Source organism: Aspergillus terreus, genomic scaffold (genome assembly GCF_000149615.1).
Source record: "Aspergillus terreus NIH2624 scaffold_5 genomic scaffold, whole genome shotgun sequence".
Classification (NCBI taxonomy): Eukaryota; Fungi; Ascomycota; class Eurotiomycetes; order Eurotiales; family Aspergillaceae; genus Aspergillus; species Aspergillus terreus.
In genome coordinates this window covers 1,557,384-1,571,525 of record NT_165928.1, presented here as the reverse complement: position 1 = coordinate 1,571,525, position 14,142 = coordinate 1,557,384, and the positions used below count along the sequence as shown (strand labels likewise).

The window sequence follows — 14,142 nt, the reverse complement described above, 5'->3', positions numbered from 1 at the left end:
GACCACGATGAAGTTGACGACAATCCCGTCAAGTTGAGGACTTGCCTCTTTGAGCGGTCACTGGGGGAGTCTAATCCCCTTTTGGTTAGGGTATGTTGTCAGGGCAACATGGTCCCAAAAGGGAATGGTGTCGCAGCCTGAAAGTCCAGGCCGCCAAGTAGATCTACTACGACTTCTTACAACATCGTTAGGCGAAACATAGGAAGACAGAGCCGCTTCGCGCAAATAAAAATCATGCCGTCATATCACTCCTCCTTCCTGTTTCTCCAATACGAGGCGCTGCGCCCTGTCCCACCAACTACACTACGCCGCATTGCCACGCCAATAATCGAGACTCAGCCCTGCTCGTATTCGCTTGTTCCCGTCTAGACCAGCGGTTGGAGCCAGACTATGACTGGAATGGTTAACGGCTGAAGACGTTGGCTGGGCACATCACGGGCACTCGTGTTCTTCATCTGTAAGGTTTGGCTCAGTAGGCGTCTGCATGTGAATCTGCAGTTTTGGTTGCGTGTTTCCACTGGGTGATCCTCCTCCACGGAACATATGTCCCTCCACCAGGTGATACTGCCTTATTCCCTAATTCGGATGCTCGTTTTCGCTAAGGTCTCTTCAGCTTTTCGAAACCACGATGTTGGGTATATATATGCCTTCCATGGCTCAAGATGGATTGGAATCAGCATGCAGTTGTGGTTGTATCTATACCGATTCATAATACTCATCTTCCTTAATTATCTTGCTGTTACGCACACGGGCCTCACAGTCTATCGGAGACAATACGAACCATGCTTGAGAGAAGAGAACAATACCGTAAGTCGTCCTGCAAGAGCGTAGAATATCTAGCCTTGCTAACTCTGCGCAGAAGAGGGAAGCTTCTGGTTTTACGCTCCCAACAAAGGTGCACCCATTGCATTTGCAATACTGTTCACTATATCTGGGACTATACATATCTATCAATGCTTGTATGAAAGACACTCCAAGATAAGATGAAGCTGAAGCTAATGATACTGTTATGTAGCAAATTCAAATCCTGGAAAGTGACCGGTATGCTTCCCTGGTCTGCTTTGCTGTTCACGGTAGGATTTATCCTACGGACAGTTGGGGCTTTCGGGGAGTGGGATAATCTGGCCGTATACATTGCAAGCACTGTCTTCTTACTTGCTGCGCCGTATGCTCCCCACGCTGCAACAGCTATCCTAGAGAATATCGGAGGACTAACTGCTGTATAGACCAGTCTACGAAGGCGCCAACTTTTTCATCTTGGGCCGCATACTCTATTACATTCCCTACCACTCGCCAATTCACCCCGGTCGCGTCTTCAGTACGTTTGTTGCTATGGGCATCGTGATTGAGAGCATAACTGCGAACGGAGCTGCATTGGTTGCCAATACCAGCAATTCCCAGTCCAGTCAGAACACCGGCAAGGCACTTCTCAAGGCCGCGCTTATTCTACAGATTGCGCTCATGGTTGGCTTTGTATCCCTGGCCGGAAGATTTTACTATAACTGCGCCCGTGGAGGTGTCCTCAATCGCAAGGTGAAAAATGCGCTTTACGTGCTGTTTACCAGCTGCACCCTCATCACCGTGCGGACGATCTATCGGACTGTCGAGTACTTCACTGCGGCAAGCCTGAATGTCAGCAACATTGACCAGATTAGTCCTGTCTTGAAGGACGAGTGGTTTTTCTGGATCTTTGAAACTCTGGTTATGTACTCGAATACCACGTTGCTTAACTTGCTTCCTCCTATGCGGTGGTTACCGCGTTCGAACAAGATCTATCTTGCGGAAGATGGTGTCACCGAGATTGAAGGTCCCGGATACGAAGATCGTCGTCCTTTCCTGCTCACCTTTATTGATCCCTTCGATTTGGTTGGGCTGATCACAAAGCGCGGCAAGAAGGAGAAGTATTGGGAGTCCAAGCAAGTTGGTGCAGCTCAAGCATGATATCTCATCTTGGGTTTAAACATGTTATGCTTATTGCAGGTGTTTCTTCTTTCCCATTCTTCTCTTTCGTTTATTGGCATTATCATATGATGTAGTAGTATTGTATTCTTGCCTCTCTAAATAGACTGTTGTATGCTTTGAACTACTACCTGGAGATCAATGTAAGAGACGGACAACATCCCACCGCGAGGGGGCGTAGAAATGGATATGAACTATAGTGTTAAAATAAATCAAGAATTTAGGATATTGATCCAAGTTATTCTTCACATGATAACAGTGATTCACTAACGGCCTAGCTAGTATCGAGGAGTGAAGTGGTGATGTACCTTGTCCTCTTGTATGGGTGATCTGCCGATGCCAAGCGGAAACCACATGGCCTTTTCGGCGAGGCAAACAATCACCAAGGCCACCTCTCCCTTTAATCTGCTCTGCAACAACCGCCCTCCCTATCAGGCGCATTTCCACCTACAGTGAAAATATTCCAGTCGCTTGTTCCTGATATCAATACCAATCTACAATTCCTCAACTCCGCTCTGTCTACGTCGCATCTCCGCCGAACCTCCGAACTCGACCGTCGCAGGTCGAACGCGCCATCATGCTATCGTTTTTGTCGTCAAATATCTCGAACGCCCGGCAAACGCTGGCTCAGGTTCTCAATTTTGCCCTGGTCTTATCGTCGGCCTTTATGATGTGGAAGGGTCTATCTGTTTTCACTGGCAGCTCCAGCCCGATCGGTGAGTGGTGCCTCCCGCTTACAACGCGCAGAGCGCTGACAGGACCACCCATAGTGGTCGTATTATCAGGTAGCATGGAACCTGCGTTCCAACGCGGAGATCTTCTATTCCTCGAAAATCGCCGTCCTCGAGCCGAAATCGGAGAGATTGTTGTCTACAACGTCCGTGGGAAGGACATCCCGATCGTGCACCGCGTCGTCCGTACATACCCCGAGATCGAAGGCAAGACGAAGCAGGTGAAGGAAATTAGCGAGTATGTACGATCCTGATATTTGGCCTGAAACGCGGTGCAGTCGTTGCTGGGTTCGTACTAATGCCATGGTCTCTTCTAGTGCTTCTTCGACCCCTTCAAACATGCTCCTCACCAAAGGAGACAACAATGTTGCCGACGACACTGAGTTGTATGCGCGAGGACAGGATTATCTCCACCGGGAGGAAGATATTGTGGGGAGCGTCAGAGGATATATTCCCATGGTGGGATATGTGACGATCATGCTCAGTGAGCACCCCTGGCTGAAGAGTGTTCTGTTGGGTATTATGGGGGTGATGGTGATGTTACAGCGAGAGTAGCTTCTATTCGTCGTAGATCTAATAAAATACATCGAATGTCTTCATTCTTGAAATAGGTGAGCAGGTATACTCGGTGAGTCAAAGTGACTGAGCTCGCACGTAAATAGTCAGCGTCTGGACTGCCTTAGTGCCCTTAGGTAAATCGCGTAGAAGCGCTCACTGACGTCGACCATTCCCCCACCCCGCCCGATCCGCCCCGCCGCCGCCAGGCTGAGCTCCTATTCCAACCACTCATAGACTGTTTGTTGCTTTGGCCGGTTCCTTTTCTTCTCCTGACTCTCCTTTATCTTCCTCCTTCTCTTTAGTTGCTTGCTCTTCAACCTCCCTCCTCTTTTCATATCGTCACAATGGGCAGCCAGAAGCGCATAGCCAAGGTATGTCCTCCAGACCATCATCCAGTGACAAGAACGCAGCTCATCCCCACCAGGAGCTCGCCGAGCTTGTTGAATCTCCTCCCGCTGGCATCACCGTCGAGCTAGCCAACGAATCCAACCTCTACGAATGGAAGGTCTACATGGAAGGCCCCGAAAACTCCCCATACGCCGTAAGGACTCCCGTTTCGACGCCATGCTTAGGTGTGACTCTGTCTGACACATTAATTCACCTTACAGAACGGCAAATTCCTGGTGAAACTCAACCTCCCCAACGAATACCCATTTAAACCACCGACCGTCGCCTTCGGAACGAAGATCTACCACCCCAACGTGACCAACGATGATAAAGGGAGCATGTGCCTAGGCATGCTGCGGCCCGATGAGTGGAAACCTAGTTCCCGCATTGCGGCTGTGCTGCAATTCGCACGCCAACTGCTCGCCGAGCCCATGCCTGACGATGCCGTGGAGGGACGCATCGCTGAGCAATACAAGAACGACCGGGCACGGTATGAGGAGATCGCTCGGGACTGGACAAGAAAGTATGCGACGGCATAGACGGTGGTGGGCAGTGATGTGAGATGACAAGATCATGCTATGGATGTTTCGGTAGAGGATCCTCCACAGCGCCTGAGTGGCCGTCTCCCCGGAAGAGGACGTCGTGTCTGAAGACCTGGACCCCCGAAACCCTCCCTCCAGACCATTGCGTGGTCGTGCCGAGCGAAACGGGCCATAGCTAGATAGTGCCTGTCTCGTGTAGGACGCACGCTCTGCGCGCTTCCCTGGTATTGGGTAGACTGGTGGTTGTATGTCACTCTTGCTATTTAGGTATTAGCTTACACATGTAGAGCGGAATCTACATCATTAAAACCCTATGATATATTTATCCTAAGCATGGTATATTCTATGGCTACAACATACGCTTGGCCATATTCGGCGTCCGTCGGAACTCATCCATGGACCTCCATTCCACCGTTCCCCGCTTCTTTCCCCAGCCCGCGGAAGAAATTCCGTGAAGCCATGCGTTAATGAACCTGTTGATTGGTGTACGGCACTAAAGATGGCCATCATCGTAGTTCATCACCCTGTCTCTCCGCATTTGTGGGGTCGATATATATAAGACACTACCTGCCCAAGTACTGGATAGTATAGCTGCACTGCTAATACCAATAGATTGTCTTCTATAAGTACTCTCAATGGCGGTCTTATCAAGCATCTACGGCTTCGTCAGCCAACATCTCCTAGCCCTAACGGTTCTAAGCATCGTCTACTATCTCACACGGAACTACCTCACACCAGGGGTATCCTCCGTCCCAGGACCCTTCCTTGCCAAACTCTCCAACCTCTGGCGGTTTGTCGACGTCGCTCGTGGGCGTCCGGAAATCACCCAATACAAGCTCCATCAGAAATACGGCGACTATGTTCGACTCGGGCCCAATGTCGTCAGTGTACGGAATCCGGATGTCGTAAAGACGATCTACGGGATCAACAAGGGCTATCGAAAGGTGGGTAACACTACCTTTGACTTTTTCAGTCGCTTATGTTGTCTATAGACAGATTTCTATCGCGTCCAGCAACAACTCGCCAAAGGGAAACCAACACCTACGCTGTTCACAACCCTAGATGAAGACTTCCATGCAGCGATCAAGCGCCCCGTGTCATCGGCGTACTCGATGAGTACCCTGACAGAGTTTGAGCCCTTTGTTGACAGCACCATCCGGTCTTTGTTCGTCAAGCTGGATGAGTTCGTTGCTTCGCGGAAGGTTTGTGATATTGCGATATGGCTGCAGTACTGTGAGCCACCCGGGGGTACACTCCATATGGGGCTTTGGCTAATCGCTGGGTAGACGCATTCGATGTGATCGGGCATCTGACATTTAGCAAACCGCTTGGATTTCTGGAACACGGAAAGGACGTTGACGGTATCATCGGTTCCTTGGAGAAGACGCTCGACTATGCCGGAAAGGTAAACCCTACATTCTGATGGATGAACCAGACTAACAGACCATGGAAGATCGGCCAAATGCCCTGGCTGGACTACGTCTTTGTCAAGAACCCTCTCAAACAGCTTATCCAAGGTGGCTCAACCACGGCGGTAGCACGCTTTGCGCGTGACCGGATGAGCGAGCGTCTCTCCCAACCGAGCGAAAAGGCGTCTGCAGCCTCTTCTCAACAGAAAGACTTCCTCACTCGATTCCTCGAAGCGAAGAAGACATATCCGGAGACTGTCACCGACGCACAGGTCTTCTCATACACAGTCAGCAACATGAACGCCGGCTCCGACACGACGGCCATCTCGCTCCGCGCCATCCTGTACTACACGCTCAAAACCCCGCAGGTCAAGGCCAAACTCATGGCCGAACTGCTCGACGCGCTGCACACGGGAAAGCTGACACTCCCCGTCTCCTGGAAACAAAGCCAGGAACTGCCGTACCTCGACGCGGTGGTTAAAGAGGCGCTCCGGCTACACCCCGCCGTGGGCCTGTTGCTGGAACGGATCGTCCCCGCGGGCGGCCTCCAGCTGCCGAACGGGCCGTTCCTCCCCCCAGGGACGATCGTTGGCATAAACCCGTGGATCATCCATCGGCATGCTGTCTTCGGCAGCGACGTGGACTCGTTTGTCCCGGAGCGGTGGCTTCGCGGTGAGGACGAGACAGAGGCGGCGTTCCAGGCCCGCAGGCAGGATATGCTCCGGGCTACCCTTACATTTGGGGCGGGGCCGCGCACCTGTATTGGGAAGAATATCAGTCTGTTGGAGATTTATAAGTTGATCCCGTCGCTGTTGCTGACATATGAGGTGGGTGCTGTGCTTGGAGGCTGGGTGTTGTGGCTGACTGGACCGTATAGATCGAGCTGGACGACCCGACGACGGAGTGGGAGATTATCAATGCGTGGTTTGTGCGGCAGAAGAAGATTGATATTCGGCTTGGGCGGCGTTATCTGGGCGAAGGGAGGGTTGGGGCTCAGACCGGCCGGCAATGTGATGTGTAGGATATATATCAGAAGTACGAACGGCTGTCACATTTGGTGCGCATCACGGTGTCGGTCCAGGGTGGAGGCATCCCTTACGCCGTAGTCCTCGGTAGTATCGAACGATTGATAATTCCCATAGGACAGGCTACTCCGTACAGATGGGATGCAGAAGAGTCGATTTGGATATAGGTCGCATAGTCGATATGGGGGTGGACCTACTGTATGAAGCGAAGAATTTGGTGTCTCGGATGCTACAAAGGGATAGAACCTTGAACCTACTGGCGACACGACCCTGGCATGAACACGGTCACCAGAATTCCAAACATGATTCAGAGTGCTCTGTGTCTCGAAACTTGATTTGAGTATGTGTGTAGCAGTGGAGGAGTTCAGGCCCCTCGAGTCGTTCGGAAGGATTACCTATCATAAAGAACACCCGCAGATTTAGTGGCTGTTTATCCCAAACGGCGCTTGCAACCCGGGCCGGGGTCTGATCGGGAGATTTGCTGTCTAAGTCAATGTACTCCGTCTGTACTCCGCATGTATCCAGGCGGGAGGCAAGGAAGTGTCATTCCTCGGAGATGAGCCAGACGGAGGATGCGCAGCGAGGTATGCATTTCTGACACAACGACACCCGCTGATGATGGGGGTGTCTTGAGACACCGATATACGCACCTAGCGGATACGATTCCATGGAACGTGGCGATACGAAGTAGATACTAAGTAGTGGAATGCACAAAGCAAAGTATTGGGAGTAATCAAATAGACTTTGAGGCTTGCCCGATAACGAGAAAAACAAAACAAACAACAGTTGCCTTTTACTTAGTGGATGGGTCAGGTGGTGTCCGCCAGCGACGCAAGGGAGATTATGTCTCAACCGTAGTTACACTTTACATATAGTACATACATAGGTCTGGATGTGATGACCGCGTCTAACGACTGGAAATACCCTCGACTCGATGCCCTATTCGGGCCCTTGTTCGGAAGGATGGAGAGTGGAGCGAGACTCGACCCGATGAAACGAACGACCGACTGAAAGGGGTCCACCCGCGCGGGAAGAAACTTGGATGCGTTTCCGACGATGATTGCACATTGACATCATGTCCAGGATTCCATCGGATAGTTAACTTGGTCGGTCCAAGAATTGGTCTCCAAGTCCCTGGTAGGTCCTAGGTATAGCACTACCAAGTATATACTAGGGTCAATGTTAGGACCCTGGTACTAACGGCCTGCCACGGCACGGATCGAACAGCCGATAGGAGATTTCCAAGGTACCTACATACATACAGGTACATTGCATATGACGCCACCCGGGATGGATCTGTCACAACATCATATTCAGGTACGAGTACTAGATACAGTAGATTCTATCGAGTAGAGTAGAGTATGTACATATGTACTCCTCCCTAGTGATGAAAGAGGAAATCATAACAATCCAGGAATGGAAGACGGGTCACATTCCACACTAACCCTTTCGGGCAACGGAGCTGTTTCCCCTTTTCCCGCTAGAGTCGCGCCTTCCTTCAGAGTCAGTTTCGGTAGTCCTAGTTTCGTTCGTACACTAATACACTAATTTCTTCTTCTGCTTCCTCTTCTCTCCTCCTCTCCTCTCCTCGTCCTCCTCCTCTCCTCTCCTCCCTCCCCTCCATGACCCTCTGGTAGGATCTGATCTCCTGGATGGATTGATCTCTCTTGCAGCCGGGTCTCCTTCTGCATCTACTTCCTCTCTTTACCCGTTTCTATTTTTTTTCCCCTACGCGCCAACCGCTACCATCCACTCGTTCGTTTCAGTCTGCCCGCACCTGGTCGGGTATCTTCTCCTCGTTTTCCCACCCTGTCATTCGTTTGCAGTCAATCTCTCCGGGGCTCGTCCAGTTCGAAATCCTCTCCACCCTGCTCCTTCTCGACTTCCACCGGACTCGAATCGCTCCCAATCGACCACCGTCTTGGCTCTCCTCAACCAATGTCCAGCCTAGTCTGGCTTACTAGCTCGTGGCCATGGTCACACTAGAAGATGGAGACGCCCGCTACCCGCCGTCCCCAGGCGAGCTGGACATTCCCGCTCGTCGCAGAATCCCCCATCCGCCTCGTTTAGATCCGCTGAGAATCCATCCTCCTCGACCTTCCACCGCCACTGGTCATCATCCTTCCTATCCTCATCGCCAACCCCCAATGCCTCGAAACCACCCCGCCTACCCTCCGTTGGAAGATCCCTTCTTGCGTTCGGCGTCCCCTCAGCCTTCCTATGGTGACGATGGGACCATGCATCGCCCGACCTACCGCTACGCGCCCACCTTTCCTGCTCAGCCCCACGACCGCTCTCCCAAAAAGGCTCTGTTCGACGGTCATCACGAACGGCCCTCTCATCGCAACCTCTCGCCCCTCCAACCACCGCTCCGACCCACTCGATCTAGTTCCCGGTTGAATGGTAGACCCCCAAAGGCTCATTACTCGCAAGAACGGCAACCCAGTGACCACTATGCGCTGGCCTTGCCCAGATCGACCCCGTACGGATCCCCAGATGTCCACGGGGAGGATGCCCTGCGGTCGAGCGTGAACTCTGCCATGACATCCCGCTCCAGCATCGAGCAGGCCAGCGGAACCGAACGAAGCAGTGTCCTCACCAAGAGTAGTTCCATCACCGACCTATCCCCCGATACCCCCGAAGCACCTTACGACAAGGATGGCGGCATGAGCGTCGAAGACGCCATTTCCATGTATCTAGATGGCTTCAGTGATGTCACAGAAGAACCTGCATCTCCCGACGTGCGGGATGACACCAAACTACGGCCATTGAGCCCTCCTCGACCACCCACCGCATTGACCTTGGACGAAGGTCATACGTCCGATGAACATTCTCCAGACCTAGATCCTGTCAAGAACCTGCCACCCGTACCGCCCACCCTCTCAACTCTGAACCCTCCCGACCAGAACCAGCTGGATGGCCCATTCCTGGGCGATGCCGAGGCCGATGAAAAGTTGGTGACGGATGCTTCCCTCGAACAGGCCCCCTCAAACCCCGGCCTTGGGATCGCCTACGAAGAGACCAAGCTGGTCATCCCGGGCACCGTGCCTCCTCCCCTGCTTCTCGACACCGACAGTCGGGATCGCTATGGATTTCGGAAAGCCAGCCACCATGTCACGATCCAGCAGTACGAAGCCTGGAGTGGCACGTACGCCGATTTTGCCGCCAATCGGAGGGTCAAGTGGTCCGACCTCTTGCGCGAGCACGGCTTACCGACCACTGAGCCCACGGTCTTCCCCGCCAAGTCGTCCAAGGTGAAACGCTTCGTGCGAAAGGGCATCCCGTCGGAATACCGGGGAGCGGCGTGGTTCTGGTATGCGGGCGGCTACGAACATCTCAACCGCAATCCGGGTCTGTATGATCGACTGGTCCAGCAAGCGATGGAGTCTCCGACCAATGATGATAAAGAGCACATTGAGCGCGATTTGCACCGGACATTCCCCGATAACGTTCACTTCAAACCCGAAAATGCTGACCAACTCAGCAAGTCGGCCGCTAGCTCTGGTAGCAGCAACATGAAGCACAGCTCGGTGATTGTCGAAACCCAGATGATCCAGTCGCTCCGTCGCGTGCTGTACGCTTTTGCCCTCCACAACCCTCAAGTGGGATACACCCAATCACTCAACTTCATCACCGGCATGCTCCTCCTCTTCCTTCCTGAGGAGAAGGCCTTTTGGATGCTGCACATTATCACAACCGTCTACCTGCCAGGAACGCACGAGATCAGCCTGGAAGGCGCCAACATCGATCTTTGGATTCTCATGGTTCTCTTGAAGGACACCTTGCCCCATCTGTATAACAAGATCACGGGGTCAGGAGGCGGTCGGACAAAGACTCCTCCCCTCACCGTGAACTCCCGACTACCCGACATTACTCTTGGCCTGACCAATTGGCTTATGTCGGTTTTTATTGGAACGCTCCCATTGGAGACCACTCTACGTGTCTGGGATGTGTTTTTCTACGAGGGATCCAAGACATTCTTTCGTGTCTCCCTGGCCACTTTCAAGGCGTGCGAGCGGGATATCATGGCTGTTTCCGATCCGATGGAGGTGTTCCAAGTGATCCAGACGGTCCCCAAAAAGCTGCTGGACGCCAACTCGCTGTTGGACGACTGCTTTGTGCGACGACACCGTGTCGGTCAAGGTCGCATCGAGGAACTGCGATCGTCTCGACGGGTGGCTGTCCGCCAAGACAAGCTGCGGCGATCGATTGCCATGAGCAAGGGTCAGCTTCAGGCTGCGACGGATGAATGGACGACTCCCCGATCGCGCACGCCCATCCCGGGAATTGAGCGCAGTCTGGCGGATTCGTGGCGGCACATGAAACACCACGCATTCCGGTGACAGAGCAGCGCCGGTGGCTGCCCCGCCGTCTTTTCTGATATGTAACGAATATTTTTGTTTTGATACCCAAAGCAATTTGTTGGAATCTTCGATGTCCTTATCCCCCTCCGCCTTGCCGATGGTGCCTGTCAGGGGACGGACCAACCATCTCTTCGACCTAGCTAATGTCTATATTCTAATTTTCCTGTTGCCTGGACTCTCTTGGCCGCCCACCCGTTCCAGCGGAAGACAGCGACAGGTCCCTGGGGGAGGGATGTCGAGGAATGAAGTGTACATAGAGCGTAGCATGAAAAGGCCATTGCATTCATTGCATTGCATTAGCATTATTGTGTACATAGCGAATCCATCTTCTATTATTCTTCTTATTCTTATCTTGGGATGATCGGGATCACTGACTGTCGGGTAGGGCTGAAGTGGAGAGTTCCAAGACCAACTGTCTGGGTTGCCGAGAAGGAACCACTGGGTCGGCGCAGCTCTCGCCCATCACTATGACGCGCTCTCCAGGCAGACTCCTGAAAGGGGCGGGGAGAAATTCCTGACCTTACCTTGTCTCGCAGCCCCTTGCTCCCTCCTCCCCTACGTTCTACCGTCTGCTGTCGGTACAACACACCCTCCAGAGCTGTGTATTTGTGATCCATCTGCTTCCCTCTCGGCACCATATCGTCCTTCACACGGCCGAAATCATGAGTGGTCAGGCTGCGAGCTACTACAATTCCGGCCAGGACTTTGGCGACAATCCTACCCAGAAGCCACAAGGGGCGCCCTACCAGCCGGGCTACGACAGCCAGCCGGGCTACAACGGTGCAGGTTACGAACGAGGCCCCGAGCCAAAGCCGCCGCAAGGACCGCCGCCACAGGGACCCCCGCCGACCTACAATCAGGCAGTTTATGGCTTCGACGATGCGTTCAAGATCGAGAAGCCCAAGTTCAACGATATCTGGGCAGGTCTGCTGGTAAGTTTCCACGCTTGGCCGATTCCTCGTGGCAGGCATTGTCCCTCAATACGTTCGCCTTATACTAACCTTCTAGCTCATCGCTGTATTCCTGGGGTACGTTGCCGTGTCGGGAGTGGCTATCCACCGATATGCCAAGTACAAAGGCTTCAACGGAGGCGGTATCTACGACTCGTCCAACACCTTCTCCCTCGATACCAACACGCTCGTGCTGTTCATGTTCGTTCTCTGTGTGGCACTCGCCTTCTCCTACGCGTATTTTCTAGGCGCTCGGTACTTTCCCAAACTCTTCATCTGGGTCACCGGAATCCTCAACATTGTCTTCGCCTTGGCCACTGGTATCTACTACATCGCACGGAAGCAGTACGGCGGCGGCATCGTGTTTCTGGTCTTTGGCGTGTTCGCCATCGTCTGTTTCATCAGCTGGATTCCCCGTATCCCCTTCACCGCGTTCATGTTAGAGACCTCGATCGACGTGTCTCGGAAGTACGGCCACATGTTTCTGGTGAGCACGATCGGCGGCATAGTGGCCGTTGCCTTCAGTGCGTGGTTCTCCGTGACGCTGGTGTCTATCTATGTCGCCTACGAGCCGAACGGCAGTGGCGTCAACCCGGCCTGTCGCGATGGAGGATGTAGCACGGCACGGGTCATCGGGCTGGTCGTGTATGTCACGTTCGCGATGTACTGGTTTAGCGAATGGGTGAAGAACACTGTGCACACGACCATCGCTGGCGTCTACGGGTCCTGGTATTTTTGGAGCAACTCCCCCAGCGGCATGCCGAAGGGGGCGACTCGCGGCGCGTTCCGGCGTGCGACAACCTACTCGTTCGGTAGTATCAGTTTCGGCAGCCTTATCATCGCCATCATCAACATGCTGCGTCAGGCATGTTCGGTCGCCCAACGTCACGAAGCGGCCCAGGGCAGTCTCATCGGGAGCATTGGGTTCTGGGTCCTCGGCTGCTTCATCTCCCTGTTGGACTGGCTCGTCACGTTCTTCAATCGCTACGCCTTCTGCCACATTGCGTTATACGGGAAGGCCTACATCCCCTCTGCAAGGGATACTTGGACCATGATGAAGGATCGGGGCGTTGATGCCCTCGTGAATGACTGTCTGATGGGGCCGGTGCTGACCATGGGGTCAGTCTTTGTATCTTACGTATGCGCTCTGCTGGCGTATCTCTACCTCCAGTTCACCCACCCGCCGTACAACGACGGAGGCGATTTTACGGCGGTCATCATGGCGTTCGCGTTTGTCATCGGTCTGCAGATTTGTCAGATCTTCATGACCCCGGTGGGCAGCGGGATCGAAACCATCTTCTCCGCCATGGCGTGGGACCCGCAGGTGTTGGTGCACGATCATCCAGACCTGTATTATCGTCTGGTGCATCTGTATCCGCGCGTGCAGCAAGCGATCCATGCGTGAAGCATGAATGGTAGGTATAGAGGGAACGAAGTAGGTAGTACGAATGGTTATTACTCATAATGGACACAGAAGACAAAGTCACAAGAACAAAGTTATTCCACGACGAAGAATTGAATTACATCACATCATTCCAAAGCAATAAACTACGCATGGACAGGAGGCTCAATTAAAATACAGTAAATCATCAACATCATACATAGCCTACAGCAGCACCGCCGCCATACCCGCGGCAACACCAAGCGCAACCACCGCCCGCGGCACCGACTGCGGCGCCACCCCAGAGAAGGACGGAGTCTGCTGCGGCGTATGCTCGTGGGGATCCACACTAGTAGCGGTTGCAGTCGACTCGGACGCCGTCGCCGTCTTAACCACCGTCACGACGACACGATGCGAGGAGCTGGACGCAGGGACCGACGCAGACGAGGACACAACCCCGGACGAAGACGGGCTCCCAGTAGACGAAGAAGCCACCACAACTGTCTGATGCGACTGGACCAGCGAGGTCGACGAGGTCCTTGCAACATGCGACGTGGACGAGACGGCCGTGACCATCTCCATCTCCGTCTCCGTCTGCAGGCACGTGGACGTCTCCGCTGTGGGGATGGAATGCACCTCCGCCGGCGGTGGCGCGGCAGGCGTAGACGGCTCAGGGACGGACTCTGTGCGCACGTTCGTCATGGTCGTGTAGACCGTTGGGATAGTGACGTCTGGTGGTCCCGGTGGTGTCTGGGGTGCAGCCGGGGGCGCGGATGGAGGCGCCTCCTGGGGTGAAGGGGGTCAGCTGGGGTGGTGGGGCTTTCTGGGGGTCCTGC

The 14,142-nt window shown here is 53.6% G+C and overlaps 6 protein-coding genes across 6 annotated transcripts; all 6 read left to right on the top strand.

Annotated features, from left to right (window-relative positions):
• Nucleotides 1-782: 782 nt before the first annotated feature.
• Nucleotides 783-1,941, top strand: ATEG_04110 (putative RTA1 domain protein; the record flags this gene model as incomplete). Its single annotated transcript, XM_001213288.1, has 4 exons — nt 783-807; nt 860-959; nt 1,016-1,165; nt 1,227-1,941. 4 exons carry the CDS (start codon nt 783-785, stop codon nt 1,939-1,941), a joined length of 990 nt encoding a protein of 329 aa, XP_001213288.1.
• A 595-nt stretch (nt 1,942-2,536) lies between these two features.
• On the top strand, nt 2,537-3,245 carry sec11 (signal peptidase complex catalytic subunit SEC11; the record flags this gene model as incomplete). Its single annotated transcript, XM_001213287.1, has 3 exons — nt 2,537-2,675; nt 2,730-2,928; nt 3,008-3,245. The coding sequence occupies 3 exons, from the start codon at nt 2,537-2,539 to the stop codon at nt 3,243-3,245; spliced, it is 576 nt and encodes a 191-aa protein (XP_001213287.1).
• A 347-nt stretch (nt 3,246-3,592) lies between these two features.
• ATEG_04108 (putative ubiquitin conjugating enzyme (UbcB)) lies at nt 3,593-4,356 on the top strand (the record flags this gene model as incomplete). The annotated part of the gene is made up of 4 exons (XM_001213286.1): nt 3,593-3,619; nt 3,673-3,789; nt 3,857-4,158; nt 4,230-4,356. 4 exons carry the CDS (start codon nt 3,593-3,595, stop codon nt 4,354-4,356), a joined length of 573 nt encoding a protein of 190 aa, XP_001213286.1.
• Nucleotides 4,357-4,812: 456 nt separating this feature from the next.
• On the top strand, nt 4,813-6,607 carry ATEG_04107 (cytochrome P450; the record flags this gene model as incomplete). Its single annotated transcript, XM_001213285.1, has 5 exons — nt 4,813-5,121; nt 5,170-5,410; nt 5,464-5,582; nt 5,631-6,413; nt 6,464-6,607. 5 exons carry the CDS (start codon nt 4,813-4,815, stop codon nt 6,605-6,607), a joined length of 1,596 nt encoding a protein of 531 aa, XP_001213285.1.
• Nucleotides 6,608-8,584: 1,977 nt separating this feature from the next.
• ATEG_04106 (putative GTPase activating protein (Gyp3)) lies at nt 8,585-10,954 on the top strand (the record flags this gene model as incomplete). Its single annotated transcript, XM_001213284.1, has 1 exon — nt 8,585-10,954. The coding sequence occupies one exon, from the start codon at nt 8,585-8,587 to the stop codon at nt 10,952-10,954; it is 2,370 nt and encodes a 789-aa protein (XP_001213284.1).
• Nucleotides 10,955-11,637: 683 nt separating this feature from the next.
• Nucleotides 11,638-13,330, top strand: ATEG_04105 (choline transporter-like family protein; the record flags this gene model as incomplete). The annotated part of the gene is made up of 2 exons (XM_001213283.1): nt 11,638-11,907; nt 11,984-13,330. The coding sequence occupies 2 exons, from the start codon at nt 11,638-11,640 to the stop codon at nt 13,328-13,330; spliced, it is 1,617 nt and encodes a 538-aa protein (XP_001213283.1).
• Between the last annotated feature and the right edge of the window lie 812 nt (nt 13,331-14,142).